This window comes from Megalopta genalis, chromosome 1, assembly GCF_051020955.1.
Source record: "Megalopta genalis isolate 19385.01 chromosome 1, iyMegGena1_principal, whole genome shotgun sequence".
NCBI lineage: Eukaryota > Metazoa > Arthropoda > Insecta > Hymenoptera > Halictidae > Megalopta > Megalopta genalis.
The window spans coordinates 38,874,161-38,892,996 of NC_135013.1; the positions used below are offsets into that span (position 1 = coordinate 38,874,161).

Sequence of the window (18,836 nt, forward strand, 5' to 3'; positions counted from 1 at the left end):
CCCCTCTACTCCCGCAGGACCCGAGTCGAGCACGAAATCACGACTTCTGATTGATCCCTTATCGGTGTTTTTACCGGAGCTATCGTCGTTTTTTATCGACCGGTGACGTCGCTCGAGAACGCGTTAGCATAAACAGAACGTATCGGAAGATCTGCAGTAATTTCCGCGGAAATTGACACACACCTCATCCAATAGATAACGGTTATCGATCCTCCTTGTCTAGATCGTCGGCGTTCTATCCTCGAGATAATGAACGGTTTGAAAAACAACGAGAAATGCTGGGGACACGCGTGCGTGAATCTCGCATCCCCCTTTTCTTTCCTCCGATGTTCGTTAGGAGTATGGAAAAATCCAGGGGGCAATCGTCGCCCGGACAATCGGGAGTATCCGACATTCGCGTTCGCAATCCGAGAGATAAGAGTTCAGATATCTCTGGCAGTCGTCGTTCCATCACGTGCGAATAGACTGCCTCCGGCTCTATTCACGGCGGCTGGAAGAATAGCCCCGTGATTCTATTCAGAGGAGAGCTAAAAAGAGAGAGCTCGAAACTGCACGGTATCGGGGCAAGAGAAATAAAGAGGGGCGGAAGAATCGGAAGAGGGGGCAGGGAGAGCCATCTGGGAATCGAATATCTTCGATCTAACGGCGTCTCTCCGTCGGAATATCCGCAATTGTGGAAGAGTAATCGATGGACAGTCGGCTGCGCGACGTTCCGGGGGTCGGCTCGTCACATGCACCCTTTGGGACGCCGATGAAAGGCACCGGAACGAGTAAGATGTTTTTCCACGCTGCGAGATCGCGGCATCAGTTAACCTGCGCGCGTTTTGTCCTACGAGCATTTCCTTTTTCCTGCGGCGAAACCGAGCGAGGGGACGAAGGGCGTGAAGTTCCACTGCCGGGGGTGAAGGAAACCCTGCGGTGTCACGGATCGAACGGTAATTGAAGGTACATAGCGATGGTTATGGTCGCGGCGAGGACCGATCCTGGAAACATTCTGGAAAATTTGATTCGTCGAACACGAGGGCGACTCCGGTAATCATCCGTTGTCGAATTTGATGGAACAACGACACGGCTAATATGGTAATATTGATCTCGGCACGATTTCCTTGTTTTCCAATGCATTCGATTAGTGATAACCTGATAACCTGACATAATCTAATGTCTATCTAACAGTTGTAATGAACTTCGAAAGAGGTTTCATAAGCTTAATAAAAAAAGAAGAAGAAAAACATTATTTTCTTCAGCAAATTCGAATCGTATCTTTGTGTAAATGCAAATTAGAATCGGAGACAAATTTCCGCGGTTAACGAAAAGCCATCGTCGTTGTAAAAATTCAACGATGCTGTAGTTTTCGTAGGTTTGTACGTTTTTGTGCATCGCACGAATCTGCGCATGCCACGAACGCGTAAAGATGTGCAGCGTACTGATCGGAGAGGGTTCGCGGCAGCCACCTGCGACGCACCGTCGCGTAACTCTTGCGAAAACAGTATAGGATGTTCGTTAGAGGGGTCGGAAAGTCAAGTTACCCTTTTCACGTTTTCGTCGGGAATAAAAGACGGGAAAGGCGGAAAAAAAATCGAAGGGTTCCTCTCCGTTCTTTTTTCCGTCGGCAAAGATTCGTTCTTCTTGAACCGGCACTCGTCGGAGCATTGTCTGCGGTTAACCCGGTCGACCTTCGCGAGAAGTTCGATTAAAAAAGTTGAGATCGCGCCCGAGGCGTGAGAAATCGCCGATTCCTCTCTCTTTTTCTCGTTCTCCCTCTCCGTCTCTCTCTCTGCGCGCGCGCGCGCTCTCTCGACGATTTGTAGCCAATAACTGGAGATCTATAACTCATCCGTAATTGTTCGCAGGGGAAGAAACGAACTCTTCTTTCCGCCCAGCCTAATTCGATTTTGATCGCGGTGACACTCGTCTCGAGCAGCTCCCCGCTCAAGCGCCGTAGCCGAACAACTAGGTCGATAAATAACTGACGAGAATCGAACAGCCGCCAGCGAAGGAATTCGGCAGCTCGCGACACCCACGCGCCGGAAGCGCGCGAGATGATTCAATTTCGTCGACGGTTCGAAACGAACGCTCATCAAATACGAATTCGCCGCGACCCTTGAACGTCCCCTCCGTTCGACGCACCTTTTATTAAAAATCTATCTCACCTAGCCAACGGAGGATCCATCAACAGACTTTTAGATCCTTTGCTATACGAGTATACGTGAAACTTCAGAATGTCGATGAATTATTTGCGATCTATTAAAATCAGTAGAAAGAGCATTGGTCTCTATCATTCTCAAACGATGCAGAACATTTTAGTAATTACCGTATTTTCAAAGAAACGAAATAATTTCCATGTAAACGAATATCTCAAAAGTGGTGTAACTTCGTTATCGTTGCTCCGCGTGTAGAAGCGTCACGGCTGTCGAACGATTTATTTTTTAAAAACGCTGAATTATCCGGAATTTTCAAGGACTGCTCGACAGCGTGGCAAAGTGTTAACGAACGCCGTTGACCGGGGCAACTACGAAATGTCGAATTCGTGATTTTGACGGGGAGGAAAAAGCGCGACGGTAACAAGCTGCGCGAAAATATCTGTTAAAGCTCGCGTCCCATGGAAATTCAACTTCGATCGGGAATTTGAATTCAGTGATTGGCGAACGGTTGAAATGGTACCGCGTGCGTCAGACATCAAACGGCCGGCAGGGCCCTTTGATCAACCTCTGTCATTCAGATGACTCTGTCGGGCATGGCCGATCGGCATACTAGCACGGACGTTAAAAAATTGATTATTGTGTCATGGACACCGTGCGAACACCTTTATCGACGCTTGTTGCGTATTCACCGTGGCGTCGATTGGCTACGATCATTTTTTTACCCGCTCGGAAAAATGCTGCGTTCTATTTTTCGGTTCGCCCGGATCGCCTCGATGTTTGCGTGTCCGCTGTGCTCGAGGCAAACAACGAAAATGTAATTTCTACAATTTTTATGTTGCCCAAACTGCGAACGATACATTACGCTATCCTCAAACAGAAAAGCATCTTCGGACAAACGGAAGATTCGCGTCGATGTTTGTTTCACTATATTTCGCATGCACACCAATTTTATCTACTGGAAATTTATCGATGTACTTTTGTGCGAGTCGGCTATTCGGAGGATAAGTTTAATACGTTTCGAACGCAATTCCAAAAGAATGATTAAATGTACAGTAGCTCACAAAAGTGTCCGTACACCTTTTAAAACGCGATAAGTTTTTGAAACCTGAACTAAGTGACTTGAATTTTTTTAGATGATAGAGGGACTAGTATACTAGACGATGACTGAAATGCTTTTTTTTTAAATTTTGATATTACTTGGAATAGCAAAAAAATAAAAATCTCTCGTTTTTTAAGCCTATAACGAAAATTTAGAAAATGTCTTCCGTAGATCTCGGTAACTTATATGCATGTTGAAAATTTTATCGATACCGGTTCACGTTGTTACGAGTTACAACAAATTAAAGATCGCAAGAATCACAGTTTTATCACGATTTTGACCTAGAACTGTAAGAAATCTGTTTTTAAAATCCTTCAACGTCTGTACCGAGACCTACAAAAGGCATTTTTTAAATTTTCGTTATAGGTTCAGATAAAAAAGTTAAAAAACGAAGGTTTTTAATTTTTTCTTTCCATTCAAAGTAATGGCAAAATTAAAAAAGAAAGCTTTTAGCCACCGTCTAGTAGACTAGTCCCTCTGTCATCTCAAAAAACATGCAAGCCATTTAGTTCAGTCCTCAAAAAGTTATTGCGTTTTAAAAGCTGTGCGACCACTTTTGTGGCCCACTGTATCTCCAGATTACCTCGTCGATTTGCGACTGGATCCGACGTCGTCATCGAACAATATATTAGAAAATCCTTCAACTTAACTGTCCATCTTTTTCAAATACCGAACACAAAGAATCGCTCCACCGCTGCATCACTGTCGCAGAAGCGAAGCTCCGTCGCGCAAAGCGGATCGAGAAGAGAGAGGTCGAATTTCCGCTCGTTATCGATCCTGTCGCGATCGTTAACATTCATCTCGGTGGAGCGTGTAGGCGAAGCCGCGAGAAATCCGTGAGGTGGTCGTGGAAGTCGATGGAGGTCCCCGAGTTCCGTCGCTCCCTTGAAACTTTCTTTTCAAGCGGTCAAAGTTTCGACTTGTCGGTCAGAGAGCGAGAGAGAGCGCGCGCGAGAGAGAGAACTAGAGAGAGAGAGAGAGAGAGAGAGAGAGAAAGAGAGCAAGAGAGAAAGAGCAGGCGATACCGAAGTTCGATTACGTCGACGCCACGTACTCCCTCGGGACTCGAGGAGACTTCCGATTAAGCGACCAAAGATGGCAATGACGTCTGGACGTGGACGATTAATCGTTTCCAACCGTGCCCGAGCTCGCGGCCATGTAATATCTCTATAGGTATATAACGGCCGATCGTGGACGTGTACCTGGATATAACGATGCGAAATGCTCGATACCCACTGCTATGGCTTACATAGCTGAGCACTCAGAGAGGGTTCGTTTTTGCCAGCCACCGGGCCGCGACACGATACAGGGAGACAGACAGACCGGTTCTTGCTCTATTTCTCTCTCTCTCTCTCTCTCTCTCTCTCTCTCCTGTTTCCAATAAATATTTTCACGCGATCGATTTTTCTCGGCGGAGGCAGTCTAGAAAAATTCGAGGAAATATTCGACGATCGCTGTTCGCTCGAGAATTCGAAGATCGAGGCGAGCCGAGCCAAGTCGAGCCACGCCGCGCCGCGCTAAAACATCCCCTGGCTCTCATCCTAATGGGGACCCGTCTCTAAGGGCACTTGAGGGTGTGTAATTGCTAGAATCCGCGGCCCTGCTACTACACCGCATTTACGCGTTATGCGGGGTGCGTGTTAGCTCGGGTCGACCACCTACCGGGTGTCTCGAAAGTCCAGCGACGCCTAGAATCATTTTAGATATTCTATCGAAAGTACCACCGCACCATCCCTCGTCGATCGGTACACCTTGATCTATTAATTTAATCTTAGTTCGAGCACGTCCTCGCCCTTCACATGTACAATTTCTTTCGTCCATTCGACCAATGGATATCGATTTTCTCTTTTAGGAAATTTCGGAACGAGCTAACCCAGAGTAACGACGGCGAAGTCGAAGTTAGTTAGTTAACTTAAGTATGATTTTCTCGAATAGAGAATCGACGAGATTCGCGAGGTAAAGTGGGACACAGGATGAGGAGCCGAGGAATATTATCGACAGCCCCGTCGAGACGGGGGCAGCTCTCGTCGCGAGGAGAAGATTGGAGGGGTTAAACGACGAGCCACTAGAAAACAATCCCTCGCCGCATTCGCGGATGCTCTTTTCTTCCATTCTCTTCCCTCCCGGCGACGTTTCTCGCTCATTTTCCCTTCGGGCCGCTCTCTGTCGCTCTCGGCTCTCTCTCTCTCCGTTCCCCGTGCAACTCGACAGATGGCTCGGCCGCGTTTTTGTTTCAAGGCTCGCGCCAACAATCGTCGCATTACCGGAACAAAACGACTCGACGATCGGCCCTTTAAAAAAAAAGAAAAGCTGCGAGAGAGGCTCGAGAGAGCGAGAGAGGAGAGGAGAGAGGGGCCTCGATGGGGGAGGAAGGGGATCGCCGGTTCAGGAAGTACCGATCGACCATATCATCTCGTTAGAAGCACGCACCACATGTCCAAACAGAGAGACAGAGAGAAAGAGGAACGGAATGATTTGCCGAGAGCCCGAGAGACAATGATTCGATTGGCCCGGAACACGCGGCCCCGGTATAATAATATTCGACGGTGCCCCGAGTATACTTTGTGTATACGATGCTTGTTGCAAGTGCAACCGATCCGACCCGACCCGACCCGCGCCCGTCCCGACCGACTGGACCGCCCCGCCCCGCCTTGCCCCGCGCCGGATCAATTGTCTTTACCACGGGTGTAATCGTTGCCGATTGTTCCGCCGCGCAATAGACGCATATGCTGCGTTTGCCGCGTTCCCTGGGTTTGTTGCGCCGGACACCGATGGCTATCCCAAGCCGAAATCTCCGCTCCCAATAGGAAAGCATGCTTATTGTTTCTAGCGATATCGAGAGGCCGCCCGATTAACGAATGAACCTGGCCGTTCAGGTCTTTCCAAGAAGAAGCGGAAAGATACGCGACCGCAAACAAACAATACTCTGGTAATCGTCCGAAGCGACCCAACGATTATATCCGAAACGCGACTTTTACGATAAACATGTCCGAGACCTGTCGAAAAGTTCGAGAGTTTTATAGGGCGGCCTCAACGTAAACAGCTGCGCTATCGTGTGCAATTGGAGCGCAGTGTCGGTTTTACGATCATCTCCATCGAAAGGCTTTCTACGGCGGGCTCGTGTATCGGCTCGACGCTCGCGACCGTAAAAAAAAACTCGTTCTTTTACGAGTTTCCTTCCCCGTAGAACAAACATAGATAAACTCTGCTCGGGCTCTCTGTGTCCTGCACTGTTTCGTCCTCTGCGATTCCGTTCCCGGTCCACGCGATATCGCTCGCTCGCTCTCGATCGACCGAAGCGGGAAAACGCATTAACGATGCACGTGACGCCTTAGCCGGGAGATGAAAACTCCGCTGACAGGCTATGTGTCAATCGGGATCGCATTGCTGCTACTCGCTCGCAGCACCGCCGACTTCGGATTCATACGTTGAGCGCGGAGCTGGGATCGACACAGGTCAGAAGCCACGGAATCTCCCCTCTAATGGATTTCACTCATTTTTCTCCCCCCTTGCGACAGCCGACACCAACCACCGCGACACCTCGTCGAACGCCTTCGAGGTTTATTCATTCGATCCCGAGACGAAGCCGGCGACGCTCAACGTCGACGATCAAACGATTCGCGACGCCACTCGACGCCAGATTTATTTCTGGCATTCGACACACCGAATACTCTCGCGAACTGTCTTCGACAGCTTCGGATGGGTGAAACACAATCTCGGGCAGAAAGGGCTAATTTCCTCTTATCGCCCGATCCGCTTAGAGGAATCACGCAGAACATTTTATGACCGAATTAACTCGTGAAGTCATATCTTTATCTCAATCAATAAGGCCAATAAGTCGTTGCGTTTTATTGCTATATTGCCATGTATTAGGAAAAAACGCAATGACTTTTAGCGACCAACTTAATATAACATTATAATAATATATAATACGTAAATATGTAATATCGACGTTATTTGATTTTTCTATTTTATTTGCACGTTTTAGGTAAAGCCTTATTATGTATTTTGCGTCATTGCGATGACTCACATTTAGCCTTAATATTCTTCTCGTGTTAAGGGTGTTATTATAATAATAGTAATAATAATAGTAATAATAATAATAGTAGTAATAATAATAATAATAATAGTAGTAATAATAATAATAATAATAGTAATAATAATAATAGTAATAATAGTAATAATAATAGTAGTAATAATAATTTGTTTAAATCTTCGTACTACTTTAACTGGCACCAAGTCATTGAATAGAATTCTCTATGCACGCAATCTTTTTCAGAATTCAATCGAGATAATGCTTTAAAAGATAAACAACAAATCTCTCAGAGACGGTATTCCCATTGTGCGGGCATTATCGAGCACGAAAATCCGATAACATAACCGTGGCAATGAAAGCAGTCATCGGCCAGGTGTAATTTTAGCCGCGATTCTTCGTGTCAATACGGAACCGAATCAACCGTCATCCGGAGATAAAAAATTCTGATTTCGGACGGCTCGAATCGCCTCGATTCCGCCATGGTTATCTATCGCGAAGGATGTAATGCACACCGCCTTTACTATGATACGCGTTTTCCTTGTACCGTTTAAGCGGGCCGTTCGCTGCGTTTCAGCCGGTCAGTTACGGACTAAAGCGAAACCGTGAATTGTCGGCGTTATCTGGCGCGATTGTTAACAAACTCGGCCCGAGAGTTTCGTGCTCGCACCCCGGTTCCCGGTAATCTTATCGTCCGCGAGACGACGATGCTATCTCGGCAACTGTCCTGTGACAATCGAAGACAATTCCATCGAAAGATGCCTGATACGCACGGCCGATTTCGTATCGGGGGATTTTCTATTGCGATTCAAGGATTATTAATCGCGGAACGATACGCTTCACGTTGTTCCCCGAACGGCTAATTATACTTCGTACCCGTGTCGTTTTCGCTCGGAACGTTTCGCCGGATCGCCGGCGACGCGGACGCAAACACGAACGACAGAAATCGGCACTGAAATCGGCAACCGCGGACCTCGAGCGGACTGCGTGGAAAGAATGTAGGGCAACGCGCGCGCGGCAGTCTAATCAGCGGCCATCCGCCGACGATTATCGGCGTAATTCATCCTCTCATTATCAAGATGCCCGCGGAGGGTGCCGGTGGTTTTTTTCTTGCCGTTTTCTCGAGTAAAACGCAGTGGAAGCATGCGAGTTACGTAGCTTTTCGAGATTGCGTGCCGAGGGCTGTTCTTCCCGGCAAGGACGACTCGGCTCGAGAACGCAGAAACCGGGTAAACTCGGTTAAAGGAAAAACGAGCGGGCCGGCAAACAGAAACAGAGGGGGTTAAGAGAGGGGGGAGGGGGGTGCGAGTCGATAAAGCGAGAAACGAGCACTCTGTGAACTTCGCTGAACGAGGAAACGACGCGAGTCGCACCCCGGTTTCTTCCTCCGATCTCATCAATATCCCCAAGATTGTTTCGGATATTTTCGAAAAACTCTTTCAATCGGGGCCAGTCGATATTTTTGCAATTAGCAACATTTTTGTTCATTTTCCTGTTGTTTGCATACCCACAGAGCGATCGTTGGAAAAATTTTACGTTCAATGAGATGAAAGAAAGTCGACAGCGAAAGAGTTAATTATGTAGTGCACTGATTGTACCGGTCGGGTTTTGTTTAATTTTCTCGAGTTCTATTAAAAGATTAATTAATTTCTTGACCCCAGCTTGCGTGCGTTTCGTGCACCGGAGAAACATTGTTGCGAGTTGAATCGGAAGACGATCAGTTGGGCAAATGAAATTTTATTACTCCACGATCTTTTGCTAGCTGCAAACACATGCGGATCTATATATTTATTATATTTATACTATAATCACAAGCAAGATTAATCGTAATTTCTGATGAATATTCTAACTGTACACCGACGAAATCTTTCCTCGCACATACACCGGAGGGTTACAATAAAACCGGAGGAGAGATAAAATCTTTGGAAGACTAGGAATAAAAGCAACACACTGCGCCCTAATCTTATTTCCGAGTATACAAGAACGAAGACTATCACTTACGGATCACCTCGAAAATCGTCATCCAGTCGCAGTCCTCGGACAGGAGATCGGGAAGCGTTCACAGTGTTTGCCAACCCCTGATCGAGTCGGGAAGCGTACCTGTACTCGAGGAACGAAATCGGACAGCGATTGGTAAAACCGACGATGTGCATGGGCCGCGCGATCGGATGTTTACTGGGGATCGAAATCGTTTTCGCTGGAAATCGAACAGAGCTGACGACACTTTCGCGATATCTGATTGTGTCTGTTCGGCCACCCTTCGTCATTATCATTTCGGGACATGGCGAGCCGGCCGGCGCGGTGTTCGTCGTATTGTTCCGATTGATAACACCTGGCACACAGGGTTTCGTCATACGCGCGTGTGTCATAGATTAACCAAAAAGAATTCTTGTGTAACCGGCGCGGTATTGCGTTTCTCCAGATTACTCACGACGGTGTGCCAAACATGTAGCAACAATAAGCCGTATCGATACTGTAAATTCTCGCCAATTTTCCACCAGCTTGTAAACAAGAATGGACAATTTGAGAAGATGTGAGATAAGATTATTCGAGCCTTGCTGCTCATTTTTATAGTTGCTGATTGTCAACGATTATTAGAGCGATGTGCAAGGCTCTAATAATCTCTTAGAACTCTAATAACTTTAACCAAACTGTGCATTTTTGTTTATAAACTGAAGGAAAATTAGGGAGAATTTACTGTGATTGCTTTCGTTTCCGATCAATGCAAATTCAAAACAGACTCTTAACGCTTTGGGGACGAATGTCCTATTCAAGAAGATGCGACTATGCCAATTTCGAGCAGGTAATAAAATATCAAAATACAGTGTTCGTTTTTCCCATTATTTAAGTCAAGACTATAATTATTAGTCAAATATAATCTGATTCTTCGCGGAGAATGTTCTTAGTCCCTTTAAAAACCCTCGTCCGCAAAAAGTTTGAATAAATATTAAACCATTAAGAAACGCAAGTCCAATTCATTTTGTTGTATTCGAGCGACCTGGACAGGATGCGATATTTAATAAATCTGAGCGTGGTCGTTAAAAACAGAGAATCTGGGCTCGGAAGATAAAATGTATCGCGGCGGCAGGCCGGTAACCGCAAACAGCTATGACACCGGGGCCGTATGCTAATGGCAACTAATGAGCAAGATATGATAGTGGAGGCTCGAATTACATTCCGCCACTGTTCGAGTACCTTTCCCTCGTGTCGAACCTTTCGGGCATACAGTTCGCTTCCTCGATAAGCCTAGTCATCCGTTGATGCGCAATCGACTTTTAGCGGAAATCTCGCTGACACTCGGAGTCAGTGTCGGCGATACGAAAATACTGATTGTATCGGCGCGTCCCGCGATCAGGGTCCAATAAACCAGATAGTACCGATTATCGCGAAAATAAAAATCGTCATAACAACGCGATCTAATAATAGTCGACAGTGATTCAGATTGGCACACGCGCAATTTCTCTCTCTCTCTTTCTTCCTCTCCCTCTCTCTTTCTCTCTCTCTTCCGCTCTTTCTCCCGTGCTTTCTCTCCTGCTCTCTCTCTCTCCCACACTCTCTCTTTCTCTTCCGCTCTATCTCTCTCTCCTGCTCTCCCTCTCTCTCCCGTACTCTCTCTCTCTTTCCCTCCCGCTCTCTCTCTCTCCCGCACTCTCTCTCATTCTCTCCCGCTCTCACTCTCCCGCTCTCCCTCTCTCCCGCTCTCTCTCTCCTGCTCTCTCTCTTCCTCTCCGACTCTCTCTCTTTCTCTCTCGCTCTCTCCGAATTTTTCGTGCGAACCAGAAGCAAAAACGCAGGCTCGATTTTATTCGAGAGAGAGAGAGGGGGGAGAGCGGTCTTTGATAGCCACGGTCCTCACGGTTGAATGGGATCGCTCAAAGAGAGGACCTTTAATCATTCGGACCACCTGTACAGCGTGGGATAGTCGGACTCGTCGTGTGATGTTCTCGAATGTGTCACGAGGGTCTTCAACAGCCTAAACAACCTGCCCGAGCATCGCGAGATAAAGAAGCGCACCGGCTCGTCACTCCGAGAAGCCTTTCGTGCATGGAGATACTCTTGTTTGCGCCGAGCCAGATAAAGCTGAAGAGCTCGCGGACGGTTACATCCGGGGATCTTCGTAGACACCGCCCCGGCTCCCTGATTATTCCCCTAATGACCTCTATTGTCCGACGATAGGGCCGGGGCTTCCTGTCAACCGTGTCGTATTTCGATTCCATCTCGCCTCGCTGTGGTCGATTCCCTTTCCTCTTCCTGGTTCCTCGACCGCTGTCTGCTATCGCTGCGTTCTCTAATTCAATGTTTCATCGGGCAGTTAATTTTCTTGAAATGAAATCTACACGATTTCTCGTTGCCACCGCGTGCCAGCGGCGAACTTCGTTTCCATCTGTAGTCCTTATTTCTTTGTCTTCTTTGTTCCTTGCGTAGCTTTTCGATTATATCTTTTCTTGTGTGTTTTTTTTTAGTATGTAAGGCTATGTATCTTGATCAGAATGAGCATGCGACCAACAAGAAGAAAACAGAGTTGATAAGAAAGAATTTTCAGCAGCATCATCGTCGATTCTGTATAATCTGACTATGCGCTACACTTATGTCTAAATATAATACGGTAAAATCTCGATTATCCGGGCTAAGCAGAGTGACAAATGTTCAGATAATAGCACAGTTGATTAGTGTTAAAATGCCAGATGTCATTTTTACTGAATTCTGCAATAAATCGTTTTGTACATGATTCGCATTTGATTGAGCTGATTTCGGATAAAGAGTATTTTTGAATAACAGATAATACTGATATTGAAGGACCGAATAATCGAGGTTCTAATGTATATGTATTTGTCTTCGCTTCTATCGCACACTTGTTACTCGCTCAAAGCTCCCGTACAAAGTAAATGCCGGTGTCGGTAGCTCTCTGTTCCGCGTGTACGCCGTGTGAACACAAATTCGACATTCGCTTATTTAGAATACTACGGATGTCGCGATTACTATATGTTCAATATTTTAACTCCCTGTTTTATGCTTTTTCCCACTCCTACATCGATTAAAACTTCTTTCTCCTTATTAGCATCCTAATATAAAAAAAGAATTTATATCCATCGCGTGTGAAGATTTACCTCGATGCTTGTCTACTGACGAAAGAAGAATAAATGCTTCCCCCGATTCGAATAAAATTAACAACGTATTTATTTAGAACGTTGTACCGAAAGTGTTCATCGATAGCCTTGACCCGCCCTTCCGTCTGGGATCAAGCGGACAAAGCGCGATCTAGACAGCGACACAAAGAGTATCACTAGACACGAGCTTCCCCCTTCCTGCAGATAAGGAAATCGAGGCGCCAATGATTCGGAGAATGGCCTACCAGCACAGAAAGTATGTCTCCGATGCATCGGCTCTGAAGAGGAACAGAAATGTTCGGGGCTGGAGTATCGGAGGACGGTAACCGCATTCTCGGGTATTGCCGGGTGATTTATGCGAAAGACTCGCAGGACGCGTGATCCTGGACTCGGGGCAGTTGTGCCGGCAGGCAGGCGTGAAATGAAGCTTCGAATTCGAGAGTGGCGAGCTCTCCTCTGCCGGCTCTTCGGTGACACAGTAGCTCGGGGGGCCGCACGAACGGCCGAGGTCTTTATGGGGCAACCTGAGACCGCAGAGACGAAGGCCAGGAGGACGTCCATCAAAGGGTTCCAAATAATTACCGCCGCTCGGGGCTGCGAAAGGATCGCCACGCCACCGTCACCTCGTTCACGCTGATAAGTCGATGGTGGACGTTACTACGTCTTTTGAAAAAACAGCCTGCCGCGCACCGGATCCTAAGTCAATAACATCGCGACCAATATAAGATACTCGTTTGTAAAGCGAAACCCGATCGGCTCCATCAACCTGATCCGAAACTGGTCTCCGAGAGCTCTTCGAAACTTTCCGACCACGTTTGCTTATCCACGGATCAAAACAAATGAACATCCATCCCCTGCACACCGACTTGGATCGAAAGATATTCAACGCTGGACACTGCCGGTCGCATGACCGGTTTCATATTTTACGTCTCACGATTATTCTTCGTTCAGGCATGTCTTAATAAATTCTTGTCCGTTGTCCTACGAGGCAACACGTGTCAGCCGCTTTTGTGAATCTTGCAGGGGATATTGCCAGGCTGTTTATGCATAATATTCGACACGCTGCTCTTTCTGTCTGCAGTGATCCTAAGGGCCGAGAGCGCGTATGTAATTATTCGTGTCCAGAACGTCGCACGAGAATTCAACGAACTTCTCCTACAACAAAACGAAACGAGAATCGATGTTCTTTATTAAACCAAGCCAGCGACGATCTCCGATTCGTGATAATTCTACGATTTTTTACCGAAACACGTTCGCGCACACGATCTCGAACGTAAAAATCCGGCCGAAGTTGCTCTCGCGAGTATGCCGCACCGGAAAAAGAAAGAAAAATTTGCATCGGAACACGTCGTCCCATCCGCGTCCTCTTCTTCAACACGTTTTTCGTCGTCGGAGACGCTCGTTACACGCGAGTCGATCGTTAACGAGCCCGGGGACGGAACACGGTGTGCCGCGTTTCGGATATCTCTGAAGAAACCTCGTGGCTTCTTCGAGTTCCAAAGTGTTTGATCGATGGATCCTCGAGCCTCGGACCGGAAATTATGCGTCAGCCTATCGTCCGCGCCGGAAGTGACGGCACGGCGCCACACACCGATCACGCCACTATCTGCCGTTTCGTTGATTGCGTTTTCTTTCGTGCGCCGGGAAAGCTTCCGGCGTGTTTGTTTTTCGCACGGTTCTTCCGAGGACCGAGGACAATTTCCTTTCGCCGCGTGAAAAATGTTGGCCGAGGTGCGAAACCTTCGGCGATGCCGCCAATAAAACCGGCAATACGTTATCGAGCTTAAACAAGAGGCTTCCGGTGGCCGAAGATCGGAAGGGCCGCGTACGAGCCCGGTAACGCGAATGCGAACGTAAACGAAAACGTAAACGTAAACGCAAACGCCAAAGCGTCGCGTGCCGTTAGAACAGGCGAGTTCCGGCTGCATTCATATTCTAATGACGAACATTGTGAGCTGGGTCAGATGTTGGCAACCAAACGCCATTGTGCCTGATCTTCCAGGTTATCGCAGTTAGTAACGTTAAGACGTTGAGGGGGATCCGCCCACGAGAGATTCACTCTCGGGTGTATGAGACCGAGCAGGGGAGCCGAGAGTCCTCCTCCACGTGGAAACTAGATATCCTAGGGGGGTCTCGATCGAAAATAACGGTTAGCCCAGGTCCCGGGGCCAATCGCAAGACGGGGCCCCGTGAAAAAGAGCGCGTGTCGTTTCTTTCTCTTAGGTTCATTTGGGACTACTTTTTTTCGGCGGAGGGGTGCAAGCGCGAGGAGCGCATTCACGCGTTCGGAATGATCATAGGGGAACGTGTTATTTTCTGTCTGGAGCAATCCGGCCGACTCGGCGCGGCACGGCGCGGTGCGGCGCGGAGCGAAGCGAAGCGGCGGCGTCAGCTGCCGCTAATAGAAATCGACCCAACGGATCGACCGGAAAGTTTCGCGCGGGGCGGTTAGTCCATCAACATTTCAATTTCGGGCCGATTGGTGCTCGAACGAGATAGCTCGTAAATAGTCGGCACAATATCGTCGGGAGGCACGGTTGTTCTTGAAAGGTAAGGAGCGCGCGGCGAAGCAAGCCGTTTGGCTTTCGAGGAAGCAGAAGACACGAGGAAAGAAGTTTCCGAAGGGTGAGTGGAATCTCGGTAACCGGACAGGAACGAACTTTCGGATTAGGACGAAATAACTGGAATTACGGGCAATCCGCGAGCTTCGAAGGACCGATAAATCAAGGGTGGAAGCACGAGCATCCGGTAGCCGGTTCCATTGGCCTGTTACACGCGACCGGAGCCGCCCGGCCCAATAATGCTCCGCCGACGAAACGATGGAACGGCGGAACGATCGGATCGGGAAAAGTCGGAGGATGGCTTGTCCCGGAAAATCCTTCGGGATTTTCGAGGGCCGAAATTCGTCACGCGATCGCGGCCCGATCGATCGGCCCTATCGCTCGCTTCGCCGACTGTCGGACTTGTCCGCCGATCTCGCAGCGGCGTGCTATTTTCGGCGAACGCGGAGAGTAAACAGTGCATCGACTTCGGAAACTTCGACACCGAATAATTTATAATCGACCCCGATTCCCGGTATTCGATCGCCGGAGCGAGTTCATCGAAAGCCTCCGGAAGTCCGCTTCTCGCGTAAACAATGGCCGGCGGCCAACAATGGCCAGGCATCTCGATCGGCGAGGAATAACCCTAAATTACGATCGGGATCTGAATCCGAAAACGCTCGACGCTATCTACGATCGCGACCGAAGGACCACGGGAAAGAAAGGAAAAAAAATCAGCGGAGAATCTGAACCGCCCAGCGGAGGGTAGATATGTACCGTTGCATCTGTCGTCACGCCCTTTCCCGTCTCCGCGCCTCTGTGTGCGTTCGGCTCGCGGCGCTGTGTGTGCACGCGTGTCTCCTCGTACGTGTAAAGTCACATGTCGCTCTTACGGAGACGCGCAAGGGGATGTTTTTCAGTTTGGGGTCGCCGGAGAAGGGCCTAAATGTTTTATTACTTAATCATAACGCTCGGGGGCGGGTCGCCGGGCCGCTCGGTGGGGGCCGTACGAGCATAATGCGTTCGGGGGAAGGGACGCGACGAAATCATGCTCGGAACCAATTATTCATACGCGTCGAATAAGCTGCGGAGGATAAGACGCGGGGGCCCTCGATAAATCACGCAGATATCTCGCCGGATAACGGAGGGAACGTGGTGGCAAGCGACGAAGCAGAGCAGATCAACTTTACACAAGTTTCTAGCGAGTATGGTTATGTCTCGACGGTTGTAGCGCTTTGGTACAGCGTCGCGTTTCTTGTATTTCTATTTACTACGCATTGTGTTTCGCTCCGTTTCGTTTCGCATTACATATCTCAATTTATCACTCTAATTTCTTTGACTATCTCTATGGCCACCATTAAGACTATAGTAAGTTCTCCCTAATTTTCCTCCAACTTGTAAACAAAAATGGACAATTTGAGAAGAGGAGATACGATTATTCGAGCCTTGCACCACGTTTTTATAATTGTCGACAGTCGGAAACTATAAAAATGAGCCGCGAGGCTCGAATAGTCGTCTCTCGTCTTTCCAAATTGTCTATTTTTGTTTAAAAGCTGAAGAAAAATTAGGGAGAATTTACTGTATTTCAATTTGCACATATGTTCGTATTTTCGTAATACGAAAATGTATTCTTGTTTAAAATTCACTTTGAGAATCGTAACTATACGCACTACTCATATAAATTATTAAATTTGTTCAAGTAGAGTTGCGTTTAACACTAGATTTATGGAACCCGTCAAAACGACGGGTCACTAATTTTTTAATTTACGATTATTCATATCGTAAAGATACATTTATGAGTGATTTATTCAATTTATATGTTACTTACAGCAAATGTAACAATAACACTTGTTAAAAATCAGAATGAATGCCTTATTGTTACTTTTATAAACGAATATGAAACAGCTGTTTTTTGTGCACCGTAAATCTAACATCATTTAATGTTATAACATAATATAATGTTAATATCATCTCCCAATGTTCATACGTAATCGTTTCTTTTACTCGCGAAGCAGTTCCCTAAAAATGTGGCGATGATTCTGCGTCCAATGTCGAGGTACTACCGCGGTTCGATGAAGAGGGGTCGATTACCGATTTCTGCGGCAGATAGGCGCGGAGAGCGTATTCCTCGAGCCCGAAAAACACGAACAACTCAATTAGCCGGATAAAGAGGGGTGGCAGGGTATCCGGCCGTCGCGAAATAAAGAGACAGAGGGATGATAAAACGGGCGAGAGATTCAATGTGCATTGACGCGAGAACCGCCGTGACAAAAGGCTGAGGCATCCCCGCTTATTGTCGCGTCGGCTCCGCGTGTAATTCCGCGGGCCTGTGTGTTTGTGTGTGCGTGTGCGTGGCTGCGTGCCCCGACACACGTCTGCCTCCGCGTGTACGAAAGTACACTATATAACTACATTAGGGGTCGCAACCTTCCCCCGTAGCACGCGCCAGCTGGCTCATTGTTAAATTACGGCCCCACCGATATCTGTTTGTCAGCGGCGTAGAATCTCGATCGTAGAAATTTATTAACGCCGTTTACCTCTTTGCGGCGCGATCACGTGACCGGGGCTTGCTCGTTTAGGCATCTCGGAGGATACCGAACGCGAACGCGAGTGCTAAAGTGATTTTATCGGGGACAACTTGAATCTTTTCAGTGTTTTTGTTGCAAAGAAAGTTTGGACAAAGAGTAAATGTTACATTGGAAGCAACGGTAGAGGAAGAAGCTGGAAAGTTTCGAATGATTCGGGACCGACGCCAATGGCAGGATCATCCTCTAATGTATTTACACGGGGTGGAGACAGGGACGGTGTGCCGATGGGGTGAGATTTGTCACCCCGGGCACACGGGACGATACGTGTCGTACACGGACCACGTTTGTATCACCATTGTCATCCGAGCTGAAAGATTAAGCTAATTTCACACATGTCCGCCCGCTCCGCGTCATTCACCTATGTTCACCGCTGACAGTTGACAGTGTCGCGTGACATAATATGAAACTGTTCCCGACTGACGAATGACTGGCCCGCTCAATGGAAGACAATCGGACGACGACCATTATTCTCCACCCAAATTAATATAGCATTTGCAGCGCCCCTCGAACGTCACGCCTCCGGTTGCCTCGAAAGCGTTTCAACAGCCAGAAATTACAACCCTTGCGTCGATATCAAAAAGCTTCTACGACGTTCAATAACATCAAGAGCAACACTCCATGATTTTAACAAATATTTGAATGCCTGGAATGTAAACCAGGTTCTAATTGCCCCCTCCCCCTCCCAAAATAGATATTAAAAGAAACTATTTTGGGTACATTAACACGAGGATTAAAATAATATACAGTGAACGCAAAATACGTATACTTTTACACAACGCGAACTAGCTATTGATCTATCCGTAAAATTAGAAAATAATTCAAAGGTATAACGATGATACGAAGTGTTCGAATACACTTTTGCGAGGCCCGAATCCATCGCAGCCAGATGAAAGATTCGAGGAATCATGAATCCGTCCCCGGAAGCACTAACGATGCTCGGATAAAATCAAAGATCGATCGGCCGCGCCGGGACAGTTGTCGGTGGAAGATGGCAACATCTGCTCGAGTGTCCCGCTCGATTAGCCCGCTGCTGTCCGAAGGCCCAAAACGCACACGCGTTCGCCTGTGGCGGAGGATTCCGCCCACATCCTTCGGGGTTTACGATTACATAAGGCCGTACACATGTACGAGAATGTTCACACGTGTCCTCGCCTCGGAGCGCGCATATTTTTTCCTCGGTCCCCGGCTCATCCCATCGCGCCGCGGCACGTCGGGACCAGGCCCGGGACCGGGACCGGGACGTTTTTACAACCTGACGCGAACGGACACCTGCGACGAACAAAGTTTTCGGACCTCTGGCCCGCCTTCGTCCTCGCGCCGAACACGC

The 18,836-nt window shown here is 47.8% G+C and overlaps 1 protein-coding gene across 2 annotated transcripts in view; it reads right to left on the minus strand.

Moving 5' to 3' along the window:
* The window catches only part of LOC117218726 (transcription factor hamlet), a 78,302-nt gene that overhangs the window by 47,375 nt on the left and 12,091 nt on the right, over positions 1-18,836 (minus strand). Inside the window, exon 1 of one of the 2 annotated variants that reach the window (XM_033467298.2) lies at positions 9,275-9,427. The exons of the other annotated variant lie outside the window; for it this stretch is intronic. Within the exon in view, the coding sequence (XP_033323189.1) occupies positions 9,275-9,296 (22 nt within the window). The 5' untranslated portion in view covers positions 9,297-9,427. Of the gene's footprint in view, positions 1-9,274; positions 9,428-18,836 lie in introns of those variants that run through there. 2 annotated transcript variants of the gene reach the window in all.